General features: G+C 38.1%; 1 protein-coding gene across 1 annotated transcript in view; it reads right to left on the bottom strand.

Moving 5' to 3' along the window:
* The window catches only part of RTEL1 (regulator of telomere elongation helicase 1), a gene marked incomplete at both ends in the record, with an annotated part of 49412 nt that extends 24805 nt beyond the window's left edge, over positions 1 to 24607 (bottom strand). Inside the window, 19 exons of the mRNA XM_082007377.1 lie at positions 430 to 515; positions 1635 to 1675; positions 4066 to 4179; positions 4339 to 4471; positions 8707 to 8788; positions 9676 to 9750; positions 13399 to 13454; positions 14741 to 14838; positions 15503 to 15581; positions 16246 to 16284; positions 16623 to 16776; positions 18605 to 18670; positions 19842 to 19926; positions 20616 to 20691; positions 20911 to 20971; positions 21591 to 21672; positions 22611 to 22704; positions 23072 to 23270; positions 24506 to 24607. Of these exons, the coding sequence (XP_081863503.1) occupies positions 430 to 515; positions 1635 to 1675; positions 4066 to 4179; positions 4339 to 4471; positions 8707 to 8788; positions 9676 to 9750; positions 13399 to 13454; positions 14741 to 14838; positions 15503 to 15581; positions 16246 to 16284; positions 16623 to 16776; positions 18605 to 18670; positions 19842 to 19926; positions 20616 to 20691; positions 20911 to 20971; positions 21591 to 21672; positions 22611 to 22704; positions 23072 to 23270; positions 24506 to 24607 (1722 nt within the window). The remainder of the gene's footprint in view (positions 1 to 429; positions 516 to 1634; positions 1676 to 4065; positions 4180 to 4338; positions 4472 to 8706; positions 8789 to 9675; positions 9751 to 13398; positions 13455 to 14740; positions 14839 to 15502; positions 15582 to 16245; positions 16285 to 16622; positions 16777 to 18604; positions 18671 to 19841; positions 19927 to 20615; positions 20692 to 20910; positions 20972 to 21590; positions 21673 to 22610; positions 22705 to 23071; positions 23271 to 24505) is intronic.
* Positions 24608 to 24838: the final 231 nt, after the last annotated feature.

The following is a 24838-nucleotide window of genomic DNA, read 5'->3' as shown; positions in this document are numbered from 1 at the left end:
GAACTGTTCTACCAAGTCTCACCAGGGACACTCAAGTCATGAGCATAGCAGTTACAAAAGTTAGAGTTGCAACAGTTACAAGTTAAAAGAGAAATGCTTATATTGGGATTTTTTCCCTAAGAGTTGAAACACTTAAGCCAACTATAATTTGGGGATTTAATAAAGAGGAGTCTGGTGAAATTAAATGAACTCTGAGATCAGGTCAGATGAGATAACGCATTAAGATTCTTTTGGGTTTGGTTTCTACAGCACTGCATTTCAGTGTATTGTGATCAAAATGAAGGAAGCCTGACCTGGGTTTTTACTTTCCAGATTTTATAATTTATTTACTAACAAAGCATTTTTAATAAGCATGGTTAGATAGCACAGCTACAAACTGTCTGATGTGTGTAACCAAATCACCTAATAAAGGCAGAGCAATTAACATACTCTCCAATATTCCAGGCTCTTATCCATGACAGGGTATGATGGGAAGAACACCAACAGTCCATGTGGTACAACTCGCACAAGGTTACCTGCGATGAGATAGGCAAGTGTATAGCTGGGGCATTTTCATCCTGGGATGGAGTATACAGACTGTAGAGGAAAAATAAACTAACAGCATGGGCTCCTTCCAAAATATTTTCTGCTTTCTTGACATAAATGTTTGTGTATTAGAAGTTTCTTCATTTTTTAAAACAATTTCAGTAATCTTGTTGTCAAGGTATAAACTTCAGTACAGATGCCCAACTAGCTTTGTAAAATGTAGTGTTAACAGGATAAAAAAATATTATGAGCTACAGCAAACACTATAGACAAAAGAGATACATCATCATCTGCCATATTTTCCCTTGTGACAGTAGGATCTATTTTTAGATCATTTATTTTCTCCACTCTTTGTCCACTGCAGTCTAAACATTCAAAGCAACTGATGAGGTATGACAAGATTGCTTTTGAGAGTTTTCTAGTCAAATAGCACACACTTTACTGAAAAAAAACATTAATCTGGTATTTTGTGAAAGCATTTTCTTAATTTCACCTTTTAGGCCAAGCTGAACATCCCAGACTACTCTCCATTTCCTTCAAACATTTCTAGATTTAACAGATTCATTTCAATCATATCTCAGCCAAGCTACACAAATGCTCTTCTTTTATTCTGTCTTCAGGTGTTAAAATCTTGTAGTTCTATTATGTTTGTAAAACATTACCAAAACAATAAATGCTGACTTAAGGCAGACTTGACACAGCGCCTTTACAAAATATCACAAGAAATTGCCTTGACTTCTTGTGATCCTTAATTGCTCTGCAAACGATGCTTGGCTGCATCATTTCTTTGCATCGATTTTCTAGTTTGCACGACTTCCTGCCCATGTCTAGGAAACACATTTTTGACCCAAACACAAATCCCTGACAACAAAAATGAACTCCTAACTTGGAAATACTGAACCAAGGACTCAGACTCATTTTTGTATGCAGTTACAGTAGCCAGCTGCCTGAGCAAACAGAGGCATACAAAACCAGACAGCTTTTAGATACGCAATGCAATCCTTTACCTTTCTCTGTCTTCTTAGGTCATCTTTAGTATTTCTACTTCTAGGATATGTCTAAAAATCCTGTGCAACAATCCATTTCTGAAATCCGCACACTTCACTTACCAATTGTTTTCCCCAGAGAAGATAAATAATCCTCTGAAAACCTACAAAGAAGAAAAGTCAAGTGACATCACTGTATTTCCTTTTCTATGTTTTTCATACATATTGACTTCCTCCGATACTCATGTAAAATAGCATATCCGTACCTCCAATTGCTCTCCTTCCTGTGGCAAGCACCCTTACCAAGGGCACAAAATTAGCAATACCTGGACTATACATTACTATTACTATTAAATATTCTTATTATTTCAATATTATCAAAATGTAACAAGTGGAAATGGGCAGCCATGTGAGTTTTCTGATTAACATTAACAACTTAGTGGTAAAAGATCTGCCAGAAAAGTCTGCAGATACTGCCAAGCCTGACTAAGGTTACAACTATTTAAAATAATTATTGATTAATTAGGTGTGGTGAGGCTGCAGGTGCAAAAAGGGTGAATTTGGTCACTATGGTTACTATCAACTTGTGGCATAAAATAAGTAAATCACTTTTGCTTTGACTATAAAAGTACTGTCAAAATTGTACTCTACAATGAGCAGTATTTATCTGTTTCTTCCAGCCCTGACTGAAGAGTCACCTGTTCTCTCATGCCTTTGTGTTTCATTCTTTTTAATGCCCTGTAGCTTTGCATACTGTTTTCCCAGGAACCTTACATATGCAAGGAAAAAAACCCAAACATATTTATTTTTATGAGACCTACAAATACCAGTATCACCACACAGATGTTGTCAAAACACAGCAAACACTGTGAATTCCCTGTCTTCAAAAAATAAGGTGTTCTAGGCCGTGGGGGGTGGGGGGGAAATCCCCAACCTTCCCACTTCAGAAGACAGTATCTTCAACAAAACACACTGAAACGGCCCACTAAGCTTCTGAAAATGAAAAATACAGTCCAAAGGTTTTCCAGACTACTGCCTCTATGTAAAAAACAATTACAATTGCTGAGTCCCTTTCCTGTTCTGTGGAACATCTGTCATTTTTCCCTTTCTTTCAGTAAAAGCTCTTTGAGATCTATTTTTTAGTTTTTCTGTCTTGCTGAAAAAGAGTCAGGCCTGCAGCAGGCTAAATTACAGAATTCTCAGCCAGAGGTTCATCTATAAAGTTGAAACTGAAATAGATTCAAGAATGTGCCAACACAAAAAATTGGGTGTACTACAGGAATTAAGTTAAATGGAAGAACACATGCAACATACACAAGGAACTGATCCTCATTTCAAAACACCACAGAAGGATTACATCCCTAAACACAGTACTAGCACCAAGGTGATGCCACTCTAACTTCAGAGAACTGGCAAGTGCAAACCTTCTCCCATGTGCACCAAAGCATGAAACCACCTTTTAAAATTATATGCAGAGATGCCAATGTGACTATCATACTGCACAACAGAAGTCAATATAAAAAGAAATCAAGTTTTGGCCTTCCTTGCTGGCCGTATATTCTGCTGGCAGCGGGAGCGGCAGCAGAAGCACCGTCTACCCTGAAGAACAGAAAGACACAGCCAAAATGATGAAAGACCAGAGAAAAGCAAGAAAAATTATAATTAAAAGCTTGACAAATATTTGGATGTATTTTGTTTAAGGCGGCAATGCAGAGGTAAAAGAGAGGCTGATCATGGTGACAAGCTTTACATCGAAAAGTAGTTTTGCTAAGCCCAGTCATGTTCTTCAAATCAATTAAGCCTTTTTCAGCAAATAAATTTAGAATGGGGCTCCATGTCAGTGAGAGTGGACTGCTCTGTAAGGGACAGGGAGGTGATACCTGAGCATGATCTGAAGGCATGCAGGGCAGGGGTCATGCCCGCCAGGGCCCAGAACCACAGTAACAGAGCAAGGTTAGCAGGAAAGACTCAATCACAAGTAGCCAGGCTCTATCACAAGTCCAGATCATCAGGCAAAGTCATGGTGATGGGAAAGGTCCAAGAACAAGCCAGGAATGCAAGTCAGTAAACCAGGAGCAGGTCCAGTGACAGTGAGGAATGTCACAGTCCAGGGATGGTGAGGCAGGTTCATAGTGAGACAGGCAGGTCCAAGGTCAACCAGGAAAGTCAATCAGTAGGTCAGAGTCAAATCAACAGGGCCTATGGCCAGGTGTGGTTATGATGGAGCTGGTCCACAGCTGGGCAGTGACTGAAGACCTATGCCAGACCTTAAGTGGAGCTGCTGGGCAATGGTTGTGCATGGAGGTCTCAGCTGAGGCTGGTCAGGGCCATTAAGGACTATTAGTGCACTCAGTGCCCTGACATTTGATCCCTTCCAGCCCTCCAGTTCTACATTTTCAACAGTAGTGGTTAAAGGGTTTTGTTATTTAGCACAGTGTTTATCCAAGAAAAGAACTACAGAGGCCACTGATTTCACTAGCACACTCCTGTAAGCGGAACCCAAGATGTCGCAACCCAAGACTTCAAAGCAGAATTCCACATGGAAGTTCATTACCTTCTTTCATAGGTAGAAGTAAGCACAGCTCCATCAGGTCCCTTAGGGATGATCCCAACCCAGAGCTGGTGTTTATCAATAACATGAGGATTCTCCAAGCAAACAGGAAAAGGGCTAAAGAAACACAACAGTAAGATCCTGGTCATACTCATCGTATGCTTCCCTACTGGCTACCAGTCCAGAACACTCAAAAACCCCAAAATAAAACCTCAAATCACAAGACCAGATTGCACATTTTCAGTAACAGTACTGTTCACACATCTAGGTACTTACATCTGCATTTCCATTGTAAATGATGAGAGGGGAGAGAGAGTCCCACTAGTAAGGATAATTGTCCTGACCCCCTGTCGAACAAGCTCATGCATGCTGTATCCAGGGCTGAAACACCAATAGCTTAAGGTCTTTCCTACATCAAATAAAGAGAAAACACCAAGCAGCAAGTCTGTAAGTGGAAAAATTAGAATATGACTAGCATATAGCGCATTGCATCTGAACTTCTGAAAGTAAAAGAGCCAGCAGTTGAAGCTAAAATTCCAGATGTATGGTATGTTCTTCTTTGGTCCTTCCCGGATTTAATTACTATGCCCGTTCAAAGTATAGTTCAAAAGGTCACTGTTCCCTCACACCTTAAGTAGATTATAGTTTTAATCAAAAGATGGTTATAGAAAAGTCAGAGCATCAGATCTTTTTGTCAGCAAGCAACAGGCAGATTGAGCAGATAAAACTACTCAGTCCTTCATTCACTGATTCCGTTCCGCCTGTCAAGGACAACTGGAAGAGGAAGCATGGTAGAAGAACTGCAAAATACTGGGATGAAGGACAAACAACTGAAGTTTCACTAAAAAAAAAAAAATCTCCACCCCTGCTCTCACTTGAAAAGAGAAGATCTTTCTCCATCAGGAATTTCTAATGGCTATAAAACTTCCATTTTCCCCACAGTCAACTGCCAAACCTTTCAACTTCTGCTCAAATCTTTTGTGGGACATGGATATACAATGTGCATGACACTGAAAATCTGGCATAATATAAGTTATCAACAGAAAGGATATAAAGAAAAATGGATAAATCATACTAGTCATTTCTTTCTGTACCATTGCTGGTCTTGCTGAAAACGTAGCATCAGCTTTTCAGAGATAGTCAAAGAAACAAGGGAGTGAAACAATCATCTATGTCAAGAACAAGAGCAGCCAAATCACAGAATCACAGAATCACTAAGATTGGAAAGGACCTTCAAGATCAAGTCCAACCGTTAACCCAATGCCACCATGCCCCCTAAAACCATGTCCTGAAGCACCACTTCCACACATTTTTTGAACACTTCCAGAGATGGTGACTCCACCACCTCCCTGGGCAGGCTGTTCCAATGCTTGACTACTCTCTTAGTGAAGAAATTTTTCCTAACAGCCAATCTAAAATGAAACATTAGCTTTTGTTTCTGCTTCTGATTCTGTTTTGCATTATTAGTTTCAGTAAAAAAAAAAAATCTAGCATCCACATATCATATGCATGTCTTTTAAACGTACATATTTCATTCGAAGACTGTATTTCCAGAAGGAGTTGACAGTTTCAGGAAATCCCCAGTAATAGGTGCCAAGTGAGTCATTTACTAGTTAGAATTACAAGAGAGCATTTATTTTTAAGCTAAAGTTTTATCCTTACATCTCATTTGGGCAAATCCATCCAGACAACATCCAGATTCTAGAAGAATCACATTCCAGAATTAAGCAAATTCTGTATCTCTTCAATTCATACTAAGAACTGATACAAAATACAGTTAGGATCTGTATATGGACAGGCCAATAAGTGTCTACAGACAAGAGCAAAGTTACTTATGACAAGAGCCTAAGAAATTCCAGCATAAAAGCAAACCATGCTCATATAGGATGGCCTAGAAGAGCAGAACAGCAACCACTCACATTTGCCTCGGCAATGCTCAGTGTGAAATACACTTCTCTCTAACCCTGCAGGATGACTGCCAGGCACCAGTTGCCCAGTTCTTGGAGAAGCTGTAATTGTAGTACATTTTTAGCCTGGGGTTCTATGTCCTTAAGCTTAACAATATTAAATCCATTTGAAAGGTCCCATTCACCAGCAGGATGTTGCACAGATCTCTGCAACAGCTTTTTCCACTCCTGGTACAAGGACAGCTAATCCCTGGAGAAACAGTTTTCTAATAGTTTACAGTATGGTGATTTAGAGCAAACCAAGAGTAAGAGCATTTCATCTTAACGTAAAGCTGCAACGGTTCACTATGGCATTCATAAGCAGCATCCGTGCACAGAACAGATAGCTAGGGCAGTAATCTCATCAGCTATCCCAAGCTATGCCACTTCCCCTCACCAATTACAGTTTGCAGAGAATTACGCTTGAGTGAATAATTTTCACAGAATCCTTTGAAAAGAGCTATTCTTAAAAGATTTGCATTATTTCTATACAATCTGCTATACCACCACAGGAAATTGGAGACTTGATCAGTCTTGTCTTGCCTCTGCCAGGTTTGCACATAGTGCAAGTCTCAACAAATTGCTAGTCTGTTGCATAGGTACTTGCAAATACTGTTTTTATTTGAAAAGCAAATATATCAGCATGGGTCTACTAAATGACAGAATTCTTCGTATTGGTTTTGTGTATAAATCCTCCAAATTATGCAATAAAACAAAAGTGGTTTTATTAGCCTTTTTCTGCACACATATTTAACAAAATCTGCTTAGAATTATTCCTCAGTTGAGCAATATCCCAGGAAAACAGTATTTGCAGATTACCAAACAGCATGCTCCAGAAACAGAACGGAACTTACTTTGTGGAAACACTTAAGGGGACACTATGTGCAAAACAACTAAGTTAATGGAAACTCATTCTTTGAAAAGTGTTCCTTTTGTCCTTAAGAGAAGGACTTCTTCAAAACAAATACTTAGATTCTCGAGCATTTAACTGAGTAATTACGTAGAAAGTTATGAGGCAAGGTATTTAGAGACCGTTGGAGAGTATTCCATTAAGAAGGCTTAGGTAAAGGGATCTATATCTGTCTTCTCTAATCAGAAAATGTTTTGTTTTGCACCCAATTGTATTTATTAATATAAATAAAAATATCAGAAAGAATGAATGTTGAAGTTCAACAAAGCCAAGCTCGATGCTGCTTTATAGAAGTCTTAGGATAAGCCTTTGATTCAGAAGCCAAGTTTCTTTTCTTCTAAATATGTTGTTTTGAAGCATAGTTATACTGAGGTAGTTCCAGATACCAAGTTCTGCAGAGCATAGGGAATAAAATAGGTGAGAGGAGAGAAACGAGGAGAGGGAGAAATCTCAGTTGAACAAGAAGGACTGAAAAGCATAGTTGAGGCCAAAACTGTCAAGAAGTGACAACATGCCCTGAAGAACTTAAGATGTTGCTCATTAAAAGGTCATAGCTCAGAGAAAGCAGTAGTGCCCTGAGGCTGTTATCCTGTTACCTGGCACGGCATTTTCTGGCTAAGAATTCACATTCTCAAGTGTTATCTCTGGCACAGCACATGAACCTTGACTACAGAGCTTCAGAATGAGCCAATTATAACTCCTCCAATATATATGAGTAATTTCAGAGATTAATAACTTTCATAGAATTTACTGTGATAATGCCTTTGGCATACATTTTCAGTATCACGTCTATACACCCATCTCCTTCTTGTAAGAGGGAGTTACAGCCTCAGCAACACTAATTTTGTGTTTAACACAAAACAGTTATACAGAGAAATACAGCTGATATGAGGATAATAGAACATTTCATAAACCTCAACGTCAATCCTGAAGGAGGGTATCCCATTCTTGGGCTGTTCTGAAGATTTTTCTCTACACCAATACAAGCAACCAATGGACATTAATTTTCTTTCACTGGAATAATTGCACTAGAAGAACTCCAGCAGCGCACAAAGCAGCGCTGGTACAAGAATGTTTTCTATTGAGATTGCTTAGTCGCCTCCCCTTTAGAAGTAATTATAAAAGTGAAAAGCACCTCCTCGACTCATTGTATCCACAATGGAGCTGTACTTGGAAACACAAAAATGTATCCTCAAACAGTCACAGAATTCTTCAAACTTGAAGCCTCAAAGCCTTAAAAACCTACGCTGTTCTAGAGAAAGAGAGCTCTGGGGCAACACTAACGCTCCCAGTCTCTTCATCGCCAGAAGATGACCAAAAAAACTTTACAATCAAACCACCCACTGGTTTTCTGCTGAGTGGAGGGGGGCGGGGGGGAAATCTCTCTCGATCTCACATCTACTGATGGTTTTAACTTGGACCACGGTGACAAGGCATACTAATCACATACTTAAGACTTTCCAGTTCTATAAGGAACACTACTATGCCATTTGGGTTTAATTTTTTTTTCCCCATATAGACAGGTCTGGAGCATGCCCTCATGGAGTTATTCTGTTCAGCCCTTTATTCCTCAGAGTCATTTTTAACATGTAAGATAACATAGGTGGTGTTTCACTCAAAATCCTACAATGACATTCCAAAATTTGCCAAAGGACTCCCTGTTCACAAATGTGAAATAATGCAGACTGGGATGTCTTCAATTGTCTTCTCTTATTTGAACAGAAAGGAGCAACTGAGTAGTTTTCAACCAAGGTTTTGCACGAGCCTCCCCAAAACTGAGTCCCATACCTTGTTTTTTTGCAGACGACGAATTCCAGAGATCTGTCCTTTGTTTCTTCTTCTGATTACTGTTATCCAGATGAATATGTACCTGAAGGAAAATAAGAGAAACATTTCTAGAGAAGGCTATAGAAATGAACTTGCACTTCGTCCTTCAAAAAAGCTAGCCCATATTAAGGGTAGTTAACGTAATTAATGCCACTTTTATAGTGTTAGTAAGGTCCTATTATTTCCCGTCTGTCTTTACTATTTTATTTCCAGTCTTTCATAACATATCTAACAAGGAGCAAAGCAGTATATCACCATTTAAGCAGCTGTTCCGAGTTAGTTTATGAGTGCAGCTTTTCATGGTCTGCCCTGAACAAAGAACCCAATTATTTGGGTATTTGTCCACCAGGAAAAAAAAAAGCAGACTAGAAAAGAAAAGATGGTGTTAGAAAGACTTGCTTCATTTAGCTACAAAAATAGTATCAAAGTCTTAAACTGAATATGAGTTACCTTTCATCTAAAAAGAGATCTGTTCCTAAAATTCATTATAGCATCACTGCCCATAAGTCCAAAACTCTAAATAAATAAGGACTTTGGGGGGAAGGTTCAGTGGCTCTACTGTGCTTGCTGGGTAATAGGCTAAACTAAAGTCAAGGGAACAGATTATTGGAAGAACACATCAATTCTTGCATAATATACAGTATCAAAGTTCTCAATAATTCACATTTGCTGCAATTTCCTAATTTCATTTTAGAGTTTCTTTAAAAATTACTGCGTAGCTCTCCTTTTCCCTTGGAACCTAAACTAACCACAGTTCCTTTGGTGGTGTTTTTGTTTTTGTTTTTGTTTTTTTCTGGAAGAACTTACATGTCTTCCCTGTAATCAACATCATCATTTGCTATACTAACCACATTCTTCCAAGTCTTGGTACACTAAGCACAGATATTAAATGCCAGTGAGAAAAAATGCAGAACACAAAACATCCCATACCTTGTAATATTTCGATATCGACTGATGTGGCATGAAACCTGTTGTGCCTTCTGGAGGATCAATGTTGAATACTGTCTGGAAAATGGGTGTAAACAAATGGAAAGATTGAACAGCTGTTTCTAGCAAAACCCCCAACATATCTTTGCACTGAGAAGTATCTCCACAAAAGTTACTGCTGCGATAACCTTAAATACATCTCCTCGCTCCTGTTATTAGATAAACACGGAGAAGCTTGAATAAACCTATTTTTTACAGGCAATTCCTGCTCAGCAGATGACTTTCTCATTGCTCCAAAGAATGCAAGCCAGAATCTAAATATATTCAAACTATACAAATGACAGTACTATTATTCACACTGTTCATGACTTCTGGCTGTGGATAAAGATGAACACACTACATATTAATGAGATCACAAAAAGAGTCACAACTGAGTGTAAAATAACTTTTTGAATTCCCTTAAAGTTTCAGCCATGTTAACCTACACTAATAATACTCCTCTTAGAAAAAAAAAATAAATCAAGCATGTAATTATACTTCGTTGTCCATATATTAAAAGTTTCTATCAACACTTCTGCACAGAGTTACGCTTCTTCCTCTTTCCTATATGTGATGTCTTACGACTAAGGGTGATGCTCATTCAAACATACGGCACTCCAGTGCAACTTCAGTGAAAACAGCTGTGGTTCTCAAATATTTGTAACTTCTGTTAATTTTTCTGAATAAAATCTCTTCAGACATCTAAAAGGAATTATCCAAGTTTACAAGAATATCAGCTAGTTGCAACAAGAAAGATGTTCTCCACCAGTCAGAAAAAAAAGTATAATTCCTGGAAATACTAACTTCTGAAAAATAGCCAAAGATAGGGTGTACAAAAAAAAGATTATAGTAAGTGTTCTCCCAAGAGGAAGAAAAAAATTGTTATTAATAAAACCAAGCTGGTTATAAATTAAGTCTTGAAGACAAGGCTCTATAACAAGAAAGCACTGCATTTAACCAACAAAGACTCTTAACTGTGACCTAGTCCTACCTAAAAATATCTCAAACTATCACATTGCAGATCACCTGCTACAACTGCCCACATGCATGTCCTCGGCAGCAGCAACAGAAAAGGGATCTTAGTTTTCAGCAAGACTGCTCTTCCCATTCAAATCACCTTTCAGCTATCCACAGGCTAAAAAAGAGCACACACAGACAATTATCTCCAGTCCCGCAGCACACACTAATCGGGGGGCTCCGGTCACTGGGATCAGGAGACCTGGCTTCTACTTCTGAATCTTCTTATCTCTCATCTTTGAGGTCCCGGGAAACTAATTTAAACTAGGCATACCTCACCTTCCCCACAGAAGAACTGTGACACTCACCTTCCAATACCAATCATTTTGGTAGCAGCGTACACAAATTGCTACTGCTGTATCAGAACATACATAACAGGTTTTGTTGAACCGCTGCTATAAAAATAAAATATTGTGCATGCCACTGCAAATACACCTTCACAAACACACATTCGAGGAGTTCAGTATCGCAAATTTACCACGACTGTTCAAAATACAGCTAGATAACTTGTCTTTATCATGCAGGTCTGCAAAGTTTGAACACATTTCTTCATTTTCAGTTTTAGATAGGGTGTAATTCTGTGGTATTCTTTTGGACATGTATGCTGCTCTCCACCAGCATAACTGGTGCAGCATGACTTCATATACTACTGCTAGACAAAGTAAGCACAGAAAGTCTCCGCAAGTAAGAAGAATGAATCAGCTATAGGAATTACTGTGTTAACTTGGGCTGACTGTTCTCCTACAAGCATCTAATAATGTTTTTTAAGAAAACTTTGAATTATAAAGATTATCCTTTTCTATTAAATTCCAATTCTAGAAGAGGAGAATTCACAATTAAGCTAAAATAGAAAGTAAATTCTTGGGTGAAAAGCAATGATACTGAGCAATTCACACTTCCTCTTTGTAAGGTTTTCTAGCAATGAGCAGGAAGTCAACCTCAATATTGTCAGTAGATTTTGGTATATATGACAGAATAGACCTGAGCCGTTCATTCAAAATAACTAAATAAATTTGCAGACTCAGGATAGGACTTTTAGAGAACATGCTTAAATTCAAATCTAGACAATTTAATCCCTCCTAGTTTACTTAAAAGCAACACTAAAACCTATAAACAGTAATAATCTCAGTTAAAGGGAAACGTAAGTGGGAATGTTATAAATCCTTCAGCAAAAAGGGAAAATTGAAGTACATAGATAGTACTACACCCAGACAGAAAAGAATTTCATTATAAATCTGTTAACAGGTGTTCTGCAAATAAGCAAGAATATTGAGGAAGGAAAAAAAAGAATTCATTTGCTGCTGTCAAATGCAGAGCTGGATACAGAAGTAATTCACTTTTTGGATTAAATAAATAAATTGCTATGGTGTTTGTCATTTTTGCTATTATATAGATTTTACTCTCCTCCTGCCTGTGTTTCCATTGTTTTATTACCTTTTTTGACATTTGTGTGCTTCCTATAAACACAGATTACACTTGTAAGCAGCATATTTTCCAGAAGAAAGACCTATGTCAACAAGGGTTTCTGAAAAAGTCTGGCAGTTAATCTCTTAGGCAGGATACCAGTGAACAGAACCAAACCAGAGAACTACAAAGAGACTGAATATTGCCAGCCACAGCAGTCTTTAACAACATGGAATTTCTTGCATCGGCTCAATCATAATTTTTAATACAAAAAAATATTTTTTTTAAATCATTAAACCAACACAGAAAAGCAATGATTAACAAACATTAAAGTGTCATCATTATTAGTACCTCCAATTAATGGGGGGAAAGAGATCTTTTTGATCCAAAAAACCCCACAAGTATTTTGGAAGTAAAGGTCTTATTTCACTGTCAGGAACAGGTCTAATTCAATCTGTCACAGAGTAACTCAGGCCAAGATGATGCTCTGAAATCACCAAGTTCTGTGAATATAGCGAACTTAATCCCAAGCGTCAGCAGATTTTCCAATCTGTAACACTCTAGCTAAGATGTTATTTTATTTGAACTTCAAGTTCTGCAAACATTACTCTCTTTTCTGAGTATCACTCAAGAACATTAAAGCTGGTCAAATTGAGAGAAGCTAGAAATTGAATTTCAGGCCACTGGCCCACTGTACCTTCTAATTTTATGGGGCCTAGGTTTTTCATAATGACTGTTTAAGTGCACGACAGGGAGAAGACTGACAGCACAATATGCATATCCACAAGTGTCACATTCAGTTCCTGTGGCACTAAAAAGATTTTTATTTTACAGATCCATTAATTTAATAGCAAAGTGAAAAAAAATACAGTTAAATTATCTTTTGTTTGCCCTGCCCCCCCCCCCTTTTTTTTCCTTAGCCTGTCCTGTTATTTCATGAGAAAGTCTCATATTTCCAAACATTGCTGCTAGAAAGTAAATGAAATGGCTCAATAACCCAGCTCCACCTGGTGGAGGCTAAAACCAGGCAAATTTAAATTGAACATCTCCAAAAAGGGACATCAAAACTATAAAAGAACAACCTGGGTAAAAATCAAAGTCGGCCATTCCAGGAGGCAGCAGCTTTCCCCTCAAAAATCTGTAGACTTCCATCAATGCATAATTGTCCATAAAATCAAGAATAAAATAGATCCAATGTCTTTCCACATGTTTTAAACCAACTCTTCTATCCTTCAGACATGCAGGGAAGCAGCATTAATTATTTACCTGGATAATATCTGAGAGCTTATGCAATCCAGATGTATTGACAAATATCCCAGTACCTAGAGAGAATAACACATGATTACTTTTACAACACAAACATACATCAATTTGTATATATTCATATCTTATTTGAACAGCACAACACTCTGAATACAATGACTTGAAAATATTATCGGAATCAAATAAATTATTTCAAGTTTTTCATCAGTATTCAAGATGCAAAGAGAAATGTAAAACTAGCATTCCAAAGGAAGTTTCATGTCTCTGACGCATTGGGAAGTTGTCATCTGAGACAATGACATAAACTTCTTAAGGCTTCTCTACATTATAAATTGGAAAGGAAACAATTAAAACAAAGATAAGCATGCTTAAACTGTTTGATTACTTTTTCTAAAGCTCACACAACTAGCACTAGTCTCATGAAAAGAAGAATAGAAAACTGACTACCTTGTTATGCAGTGAGACAAAACCAACCTTTCCTACAGCTATAAATAGCGCTTTACAATCCCCTCCAAGCCTCTAGTATGCTTAAAACAGTGACTACAGCGGAGCAGCTAAAACAACGTATGAAATACGATAAGAATTTGACCATGGAAGTGATAAACAGATGCACCTGTTAAGCCAGAGTGCGGACACCCTAAAAAGAGAAAGACACTGGGGAAGAAAAAAAAAAAAAGGATAGATGTGTTCTCAAAAGATGCACTTGCAGAACAGACAGTTTATATTCTAGCCTCCACGGAGTGGGCTTGCTCTCTTCAGTGTTTCAACTGAAGTCTGCTAGTAAGAACTAAATCATTTTCTTAGCACACGTAGAAGTTGGAGATTTTTCTTTGCAGAAGGGCAAATTAAGAACAAGATGCTGCTAGACAGTAGGATAGAAGCTTGCTAAATCAAGGAAAAATATGACGTTACATGATTCCCAGCATTCCTGTTTTGTAACTCCATGAGCAGGGAAGGACCCAAGACACTAGAAGTGCCATCAGCAAAATGTCAACAAGCTCTACCCCACAATTCTTCTGGTGTTGGAGAAAAAGTGTTGTGTGTAAAAATCCTCTATGTACATACATACACGTGTTGGTACACACTCAGGTTTTGACAAAAGGATTCTTAAAACTAGTTCTGTTGAGCGAACAGACATAAAACATGTTTCCCAGCAGAGGGCCTCACAGCAAGTCTTAATAAAAAGACACAGGTCCTCAGGGTCAGATTTTAGCTTTTAAAAAGCTTTAAAATTTAAATGTAAACAAAGAAGCCTTTCTCCTCCGCTCCCTGAACAATGCAAACTTGCAATTACATCCATTACAGAGAAAAGTCTGAGTGAAACAACTAACAAATTTACACTTACGGCTTGAAAGAAACTGTAAAATCTGCTCTAGCGACTCCAAGAGTGAGCATTTGGTCTGGAATGTTATTTGGGCCTTTGCAAACAGATCAAAGATGTAGCTGCAATGTACAAAGAAAAAGCACAAATAGGTAAACATTGTAACTAAAAGAATAACAGTAATTGTGTCCATATGATTATAACAACAATTTCACCATCTAGTAGCAAAACATTCTTGTCTCCATGAGAACGAAAAAAATTTACAGGAATAAAAATAAGTATTTGGTAATGTAGACAGCAGAAGATCTTGACGTGACAGAAAGCATACTGACCACATCCTTCACGTTTTCCGTGGTTTCTTTACAACACACAATATGTAGTAATTTAGACACAGATTTCCATGATTTTTTTGCAACGTACAATATGCATTGGTTTAGAAATAGACTTACAGAGCTCTGAGGTACCTCAAACCAAATCACTGCAGCACTAGTGTATCTGTTTAAATCACGAGGTCAAAACTGAAAGAAGCACGGCGAGGAGCTTCTTCCAGTTCAGAACACCTGCTATGCAAACACAGAGCATAGGATTTTCCACTCCTGAAACACTTTAAAAGGGCATTGCACCAGAAGTAATGATTACTACAGGAAGGTCATTTAAGGAAACCCAAAACCTTGAATAAATATTATTCCCAGAAACTAGAATAGTAGTACCAGACATAACAGCTGATCCAGTTTCGGGTCTGGAATTTGCTGTACTTTTAACATGTAAACATATTAAGAAGTTTACCTTCCCTCTTTGGTGACTCCACTATCATTCGGTGGCAGCTCCACCGCATCAATAGCGCTTTCTAGCTGAAGAAGAATTTCTTTAGGAGAACCAAGAGGGAAAAGAGTTAGGGTTCACAGAAACTCAATTCTGGGACACATCTAAGCCTCTTTTTTCAAATGTACTTTATTACAAAGGCAGCAACCTAGCTGTTTTCTTGATCCTGTAAACAAATCAAAATGATCAAAAATAATTTCCTAGATATCATCTCTAAACATTCATATTAAACTTTTAAGAACTTCTATGACCTCAATTCTTAGATGAAGCCTGGGATGCTCTGAGAAAATACAGTTGTCAGCAAAATGTTAAAGTCCCCTCTATAGATGGAGAAAGTTGTCTCATGTTTACAAACCATTTCCAAGAACATCTCAAGCTCTTGCTATTTATTTATATATATGTATGTAGCATCATGTTCTTCCAGCAGAATGATGCAAGTAATTTCCAGCACACTGACAAGATTAGGAAAAAAAGGGAACTTCTAGCAAAGGAGGAAGTGATGCATTCATCGGTCAAATCTCTCATCTTCTTGGGAAAAAAACTGTAACTAAACATTCCACAAAATTCTCTGAAGAGGCTGCACAACTTAATGAATTTACCAATTATGAGCAATGTCTACAGAAATGCTACATGAACCTGATTTATAGTTGTTTAACTTTTGAAACTGTTTCAACAACAATTTTCAACAACACAAAAAATAACCTTACTCTTTATCTTTGCTATATCCTCAAGTTCCATGTTCAGTCCTGTTGAAGAAAGAAAAGATTTCAAAGAGGATGTTTCAAGTCCGTTGCATTCCTAGGTTCTTTCAGGCTTTTCTGAAGTTATGGATATGAAGGCTAGAACTCCATATATGGAAAGACATCTTCTGTATTCCACTCACTGCTCTCTTTCATGACCCCTCAAGTCACATTGGTTTGGCCAAATCTTTTCACGTTTGTCTGGCTGTGATTACTAATTAACAGTAATTAATCTACTAGTGAGAGTAAATTTTACAGAAGCTGTTAGGAAAAGCTATTTTCCAGTTCTTTGTAGTGGCACCCTATAATCCCAGTGAAACAGAGGTTTGTGGTTGTCAACGCACCTGAACTGGCCAACTCCATATTGAATTCAGCATTTATTTCATTCTGTTGAACTACTTTGGCTTGTTCTTCCAGTACAACATTTATGGCATCCATTGCTGAAGCCAAATCATAGGGTGTCAAGTCAAAAGAAGATGACTCCTCACACAACTTCTCCTAAAATATCAAGGAATGGAAGCATTACTTGGACTCCTCAGTGTGCTATTTGCTCAGGCAATTTCATAGATGATAAAGTCCAGATGACCAGGCTTGATTTCATTTCTGGTCTCCAGCTCAGGCCAGAGGACATTTTATAAACACCTGAAGACTTTGACTATTACTAGGCATCCTTTTTTTCTGAAACGTAGAACAGATTTTACCTCTTCCACGTTATCAACATTCTACCATTCCCGTCTAGTAGCAAATCACTGTCATCATTAAGAACCTTTTTGTTTTTAATAGGTGTCACCTCCTCTGTGTTCTTAGTGTTGCTGCTAACAGATTTTTCTTGACATCCTTTTCCTTCTCCTACGCAGTTGCCAAATAGCTTGCTGTCTGATGACAAATTGATCAAGTAGCAAGTTGCTTTTTTTAGAGAATCAGTTTGTCCTTCAAAAGAGCAACTTCCTGGTCCCTCTCACACTCTTATCCCTATATACGCTCATAGGAAGACGTGGTCCTCGCCTCTCGTGATCTTGCAGAGGTGGGGGCACGGAGAAAAAAATGGGGGGAGGAGGGGATGAAAAAAAACACCACAAAACAGTAAAAGGCATATTATTCATATGTAAAATTTGGGCCAAAATGTATGCCAGAACAAATATTACTATAGAGAAGGAAGGAAGAAAACATACTGACTTTCTATTAAAAAAGTAATGGTTTGAACACTCACCAAATTGATAAGTGTGACAAAACTCTCTATGACCTTGAAAAATAAGTCACATATTGTTTTGTCACAATTTGACATTTTCATTCACGAAAAGAATCATATTCCCTGAGGAACAAAAAGAAATAGTAAGGACTAACCTACACAAAAAATTGACTGCAACAGCTATGAAGAAATAAGTTATAAAAAAAAAATGCTGAACTCTCTGATTAAATTGTTTATGCATGCAGCAAGAAGTCAATTCTGTTTCAGAGTAATTACTAAGTTTCCACACATTCATCTGGAACAGACCATGGGAGAACTATTACAAAACGAGTAGTGCTAGAATAGCTGTTTTGCTTAATTTCTGCAGGCAGGCATCAATTAATATTACTAAAACACTAAAGGGGGGAAAAAAAATGCAAATAACTATGACTGGATTTCCACCCATTTTTCAACAGAAAAAAAGATGTTCTGATGAAAGGAGTACGTACTGGACACAACTCTGCAACTATCTCTAGTCAGACACAGCACACCCTCCGGTGGCCTGTTTACCGAAAGAAGAACATACAAAGAAAATAAACCTTGCGGTTGTTTAGCAGAAAACCCACTGGGAGATAGTTCGTGTGGCAGAAAAAAGGGACATATTTCAAATATTCCTTCGCATTTCATTATTTAGGCAAAGGGCTGCAGTTTTGAGCCAACGGAGAGGAAGATCTCATAATGCAGCTTTGCTTTTTTTTTTCTTTTTGCCTCCATGAGTGAAGACTTGGAAATATTACAAGAGTCATGTTTGCCATCTACTGGGACAGCTGATGCAGCTGAGCTTCAAGAATGGCTCTTTCATGATTTCGTACACCCTGGTAGAGAACTCTCCAAACAGGAAAATGAGCACCCTCATACATGTGGAGATCCACCCTTCAGGAAAAAAATATCACTTTGTAGAAAATCACAGTAGTTTCAAAGGACTGTTAATTAAACTACAAAGCTTTAACTGTCACGGGAACAAGAAATGTTCATGATAATGAACACTAACAACATATAGCTGAGTACAGATTTTACAGAATGTTTGTAATAAGGCATGGGTCCATTTTTCTCTTTGGATGAAGTCTGAAAAACGGCAACAGACCCGAAACAACTTACCACATTGTGGGCTTCATCAAGTATTACCACAGTCCCCTTCAGGTCTAAGTTGTGTGCTCTCCGGCTCTAAAGGCAAAAAGAGAACAAGGGAATGGACAAAAAGGCCATCAAGAAATATGGATTCGATTGACTGAGAAATTGATTCATGAGACAGATTTGGCTTTTCATGTCTTTTGAGGTTGGTGGGGTTTTTTTGAAAATACAGCAGTAATTGCTGTGGCTACCCAATATAAGCGCCATAGAATAATTTTCTCTGTAAATGAAGGCGCTAAAATGCAGTATGTAGAAGTTTACAGAGGTTACAACTAACGTTGTAATAAAGAAGAAAACAGATTTACCGTATGAGGATGCAAAAGTTTATCAGAATTAGTTTCAGTCACTATTTTTGCGGACAGAGATCTGGGAGGAGTGGGGTGCGAAGCAGGGGGATTTGCCTTGTTTTTACCAATTTATGTTTGTGTCACCTTTGCAAGAAGTGAACGTGAATGCTCTGAAACACCCCCTACAGTACTAGACCACGTAACTTCATTTCACGATGCTTCTTTGCTTAAGGTGGTCAGAGATTTTTTTTTTCATTTTATTTTATTTTTTAATTTATTAAACATTTGGTCTTTTTGCCTTTTGTAACAGTGGAAAGTAATCTGGCTTTTACTATAATTCATGAATTACACCAAGTTGCATGAAAATGTCAGCAGATTTGTTTACTCAGAGTTTTCAAAGGTTTCATTGTCTGTCCATGAAATATGGATAACTTATTGCAACAGCTTTTTTCAATAAGCCAGCAATTATTTCTAAGAGAGATGACCAACCTCCACTGAAGAAGTTTCCTTGTTCTAGAAATCATGCAGCGAGCTGCATGACCAAAAGACCAAAATGTCTCAGAATGCATGCAAAAATACTGCACAGTATGTGAGTGAAGATTTGTATTCAGGAGATGAATATCACCAAACAAGAAGGGCATCACATTCTGCAAGGCTAATTCTATAAAAATAGCAAGACCTCAAACAAAAAAAGAAAAAAGAAAATATTTCTTAACTGTGGAAAAGAACTTTACAGAGAAAAAACACAAAATGGCATCCTCTATGGTTCTGAATTTTAACCGGGTTTTGATTAATTTTGAAGTATACCACATAATGCATTCACTTGCTATACATCACTTCTTTACAGCTTATCCACTAAAAGCCAATATAAGATAAATAGAAGAACAACTACATTTAAAAGCAAAGATATATGTTACCTTTGAGTCTAGTAAATAGTTGTAAGGCATAAAAATAATATCTGCTTGCTGCTTCAGGCTTCGAGAGAGATAATAAGGACAAGCTCTGTTTAAAAAAAAAAAGGAGTATAAAGTAATACTTGCAGAAACATTAAGAGTGCATTCAACATTCATATACTATGTTTCATACTCTTAAGGGTTTATATTCAACTTCGTAAAGAGTTGAAACTGGCATGTTTAATTTTAGGGCAGATGGTTAGCTCTATTCACAGAAGACAAGTAAAAAGAAGTGTAGAAAATAATACTGAGCTGTGCAGCTCAACAAGACAGAGAAAAAACAAATTCAAGGAGAAAAAGCATCATCACTCCACCCCTTTAGGCTAAGAAGTAAATGCTGCACTAGACTATTTTATCTCAACAAACCAGTTATCCTCTTAGATCTGAAACAAAACTGCAATATCATTTGTCATGTCAGATGATATTGGTAGCCTCTGCTCAAGCGAGAAATAAAATACTGGTGATCCTGACTCTGATCCGATTCAGTCTTTACACAAGTAAGGATTGAAATAAATTGCTGTATGATGAAAACTGCAGAAACAGAAGGCTTTAGTGCACACATGATTTTGCTGGAAGCTGTCTCTGCAACGTATTTAGCCACTCCACTTTGCTCTCATTATTGTTTTGCAGCTTTAGTGTATACCAAGTTCATACCAAGGTATTAATAAAAACGAGCAGAGAAATAGTTTTGACTATTTTCACAAGTAAGGGGGAGGAAGGTCAGAGAGGATCATTCACCTGTGCTTGTTCCCATTTTTAACCAAGTCTTCAATATCCATGATCGATTCAACCAGTTCTTTCTCTGTACTCTTTTCTGTGAAAAATTACATTACAACCAGAAGCTTAGGCAAAGGTGTCACACAAACATTTGTTGTTACCGTGCTCATCACACTCATCCACTTCCCAACATTTAATTCTTGAAAGACATTAACACTGAGCAACACACAGAGGCACGCACAGGCAGACTCTCTACTTGCCTAGCAAATCCTTCCCTCTGCAAAAAACAGGGCTTTACTTTCACAATGAAACTCACCCTCCACATTGTTATAGAAATGACAAGCACGAGCCATCACTTTCATTCGGCACATGTAGATCTGTAAAATACAGTATATTTTAGCCAAGAGTAGCATAGCTTGTCAAGCACTGAAAAGCATATTAAGGGGTGAAGAGCTATTAGCTTTCTGTAACACCAGATAATGAATAAAAGCTAATAAAAGTTCTTCAGTTTTAAAATCATGTGTCCCTTTGTCCACCTTAAAAGTTACGCTCTATTTTATGCAACACAGAACACTTAGATGCTCAGAGGAAATTTGATTATGTTTTGCCACAAATATTTTTCAAAAGAGTAGCCTTTGATATTACATGTAAAAATAACAGGTAAATCAATCATTGAAGCACTATTCTGAAATTATTGTTGCTCTTGAAAAGCACTTGAGTGGCAGATCAGAAAGTAAACTGAAAACTATTAACTCTCTCTCATGTTCTACACAATGACATCCTTCTCTGGGTGGAAAATGCTACCAGAGACTCAGAACTAAATTTTGCACTCACAAAACCAGAAACTGAATGTTCCTCGATGCACATTTAGAGCCACTGTCTTTCCCTACAGCCTCCAGTAGTTAAACAATGTCAGAGTTAAGAATTACACGCCATACACCAAAACAAAAAACCTCCATGTTCTCACCGTGCATGCTTTCAAGGCTCTGTTCTCACCTGCATGTGGTTGCTCTCCTGTCGCTTCACTTCAGGATTGATGCAAAGCTGCTCTCTGGAACCCAAAACACATATCTTTGGCCTGTTCAAACAGAATACACAAAACTGACATTAAAAATAAGGCAAGAAAGAAGAACACAGTTGTACGTGCCTGAACTGGGTATCATATATCAAAAGCAAAAGGTCCAGGAGAAATAGATGAGCCCAAAATAAGTGTCAGTATAGGAAACAGTAAGTTAGCCTGTTTGTAACAGCTATATAAGTTATTTGACTTTGGGGTACTGTATTTCTCCTGGTAGCATTGGGTGGTAATAAGCAGCAGTTTACAGCAGGAGGTAATGAGTAGCAGCTTACATCATCCACTAAAAATCTGGGTTCTGTTATGACAGTTCAGCCAAATAAGCTGAGGGATTGATCTATTACAAGCTATTCCAGAGCTGGCTGTGATTTTGAGAGTAAGATATGACAAGAACTAATGCCCTGCAAACATTCACAATATTTTTTTTTGCTTATTACAAGGCTGTATCTTTATAAGAAACACATAAACAAATTATTACTGCCTGTCCAAAAAGCTCAGTCAACACACTGGCACATCAACAGCTGAAAACTCAACAGACAGTGATACAGCAGAACCACAAAGTTCTTCACAGATTTACAACAGCCTGAGAAATTCAACTCTGTAATGGCTTCCCACTGCCTTAAAAAAATGCCCCAGGAAAAAAAAAAAAAGGAAAAAGTAATGTTACAAGTAAATGTGTGAAGTAAAGAACCAAAACCAGACCAAATTCAAGAAGGTCTACGATCAAAGGAGATAAGAGAAACAGTAAAGTATGAAAAAAACCCCAAACCAACCCAACTCAACAACAAAGAAATCCAGGTTCTACATGTGCACATTGAGAGCTACATTTCACTGGACATTATTTTTTATACATTCATCCACAGAAATTCAAACAATAACTAAACCAGATGTATTTCTCCACTTCTTCTTTGAATAGGAACATTATCCTAAATCATATTTACCTGTAGACTGTGTTCTTTAATTCGTTAATGACCTGTGTAAGTTGTGAGTGAGTTCTGGAGGCATAAATTATTTTGGGAACATCGGTATAATAAGCTGCCAAACAGAGGAGGAAAAAAGGCAGAAAAACATTATTAGCACGGAAAGAAGAACTGGAGATATTATTAGCCTCCTTTCCCAGCTGGTACTATGGTAACAGTTTGCCTTGTAGAGACAGCAAGAAATTTTGTCGTCTCACTAGTCACACACACAGAACAAGCTAAGTAAGTTTATAATGTTCTAAGAAAAATTAAATATGTAAAACACCTTTAAAATTTATAAAATGGTGGCAGTCTGCTTCAGCTGCTAAACAATGTCTCCATGGCTTTTATAATTACATACTTATTACAAAAGATAGATAAGAGCAAATGTTCATTAACATTCCTGTATCGCTCCTACTGAGCGCAAAAATTGCAGTACTTACTCGGGATATCAGCATCTGTGGCAGCATTGCCCCAGGATGACATGGGTCTCTCGGGAAAGAGTTCCACTCCATTCATACGCTGTGCAATTTTGCGGGCTGAGATAGTATCTTTAAAGTGTTCCCGCCAAGCCAGAGTGGAACACAGCAGGCAGAGGGTCTTTCCTGTGCCTGTAGGGCTCTCCAAAATGCCATTTACCTTCTTTATTGAAGAGAAATAAAATAAAAGGTGGAAAAATGAATAATTTGGAGATTCAGCTAGAACAGGTCTTTGCGCAATACTGCATATCCTCAAAGCGCGATCACTGTCTGGTAAACTATATCATACAACGCACACATACCCCACATAAGGCTGTTATAAATGCATGACCTGCTGGACCCTCTAATCAACTTAGCGAGGCTCAATCTGAAACCCAGCCCTTATCCTTTATTTAGCAGAGGAATTCTCCACTCTTAGAGCAACTACAATGCATCACATTTCAGCATGAAATACCTGAAAATATTAGAAGTTATTGCAAAATAACAGAGAGTGACACTCAGATTTCACACTGCCAGTTTCCTTTATAATTAAGACTATATCCCACATCATAGTTTTGGCTGAAAATTTTGCAAGCGCTTCTAAACACCTAGTCCTACTGGACGTCACATTTTTAAAGCACGTAACAATACTACAAGTTGCAGAAAAACTAGCAGCTGAGCTTGCACTGCCGTGACAATTCAAGTTCAAGTGTATGAAAAGAATTTTCAAATTTATATATTTATTTATAAATATATTTATATATATATAAAAAAATAGGCTTACAAGCCTTTTATTTTAAAATGAGGAGGTACCAAGCAGGACCCAAGCCACTGCCCCATGACATGGAGGAACGCAGAGCCATGTGGAAAGCCAAAGCTTCCACGGTAAGCTTGTTTGATGTGTCAGAAGAACAGGGACCACAGAGGTCTGTTAACCAACTCCAGAACAAAGATAACTACTGTAAATAACGTTTTCTTATTTGACATTCGTTCAGTAAGATTATCCTATTGTAGATAAAATGAAAACTTACACTTATAGCATAATTACTAGTTAAAAATTAGTGAAAAATTACACTAATAGTCCAAGGACTAACAATACAAAACCAACCCCAGATAGCTAAGGGCAGACTGCATGAACACAAGGACTGCTTGCTCAGCTTTTCTTCCTTTTCCCAGGCTAGGCAGAAACATCCTGTCTACATTTCTGACTACCACCTACACACTCTGGGTTTTTAAGAGCTATAGGATAAAACAAAAATACAAGTAAAAGAAGGTCAGAGAAGATTCGGAAAACGCAGCACACGGACAACAAGAAGCAAACTTGAACTGTGACAACCTCTTTTTAGAGAAGTCCTTTATTGGTTGTAAGTAAAAGGCAGTAAGTGAACCCAAAGGCCTGCGGGCAAGGGAGGCACTCACCTTCTGCAGGCACTCCAGCACCTTGGCCATGTAGGCTTCCTGGCACTCGTAGGGTTGGAAGGGGAAATCTACCGTGACGCCGTTCAGCGTCACCTTGGGCATGTCTCCCGCCAAACACCTGCAACGAAGCGCAGGCCCGCGGTTTGCCCTGCCGCCACGCCGGGAGGGGGCTGTACCGCCGGGGTCACGCACAGCGCCGAACCGGAATCGGGGCAGGTTCGTTTGCGCCACGAAATGCCGAAAGGCCCGATTTTCGCCTCATGTTTCGGGACGGGACGTCACCAGCGGACCCGCGGGGCAGCCCGGAGCCGGAGAATCACGGGCACTCGGGGC

The sequence above is a fragment of the Phaethon aethereus genome (assembly GCF_964289735.1).
Source record: "Phaethon aethereus genome assembly, chromosome: 16".
Taxonomy (NCBI): domain Eukaryota; kingdom Metazoa; phylum Chordata; class Aves; order Phaethontiformes; family Phaethontidae; genus Phaethon; species Phaethon aethereus.
The sequence above is the reverse complement of the archived record's forward strand: the minus strand, read 5'-3'. Positions and strand labels throughout refer to the sequence as shown.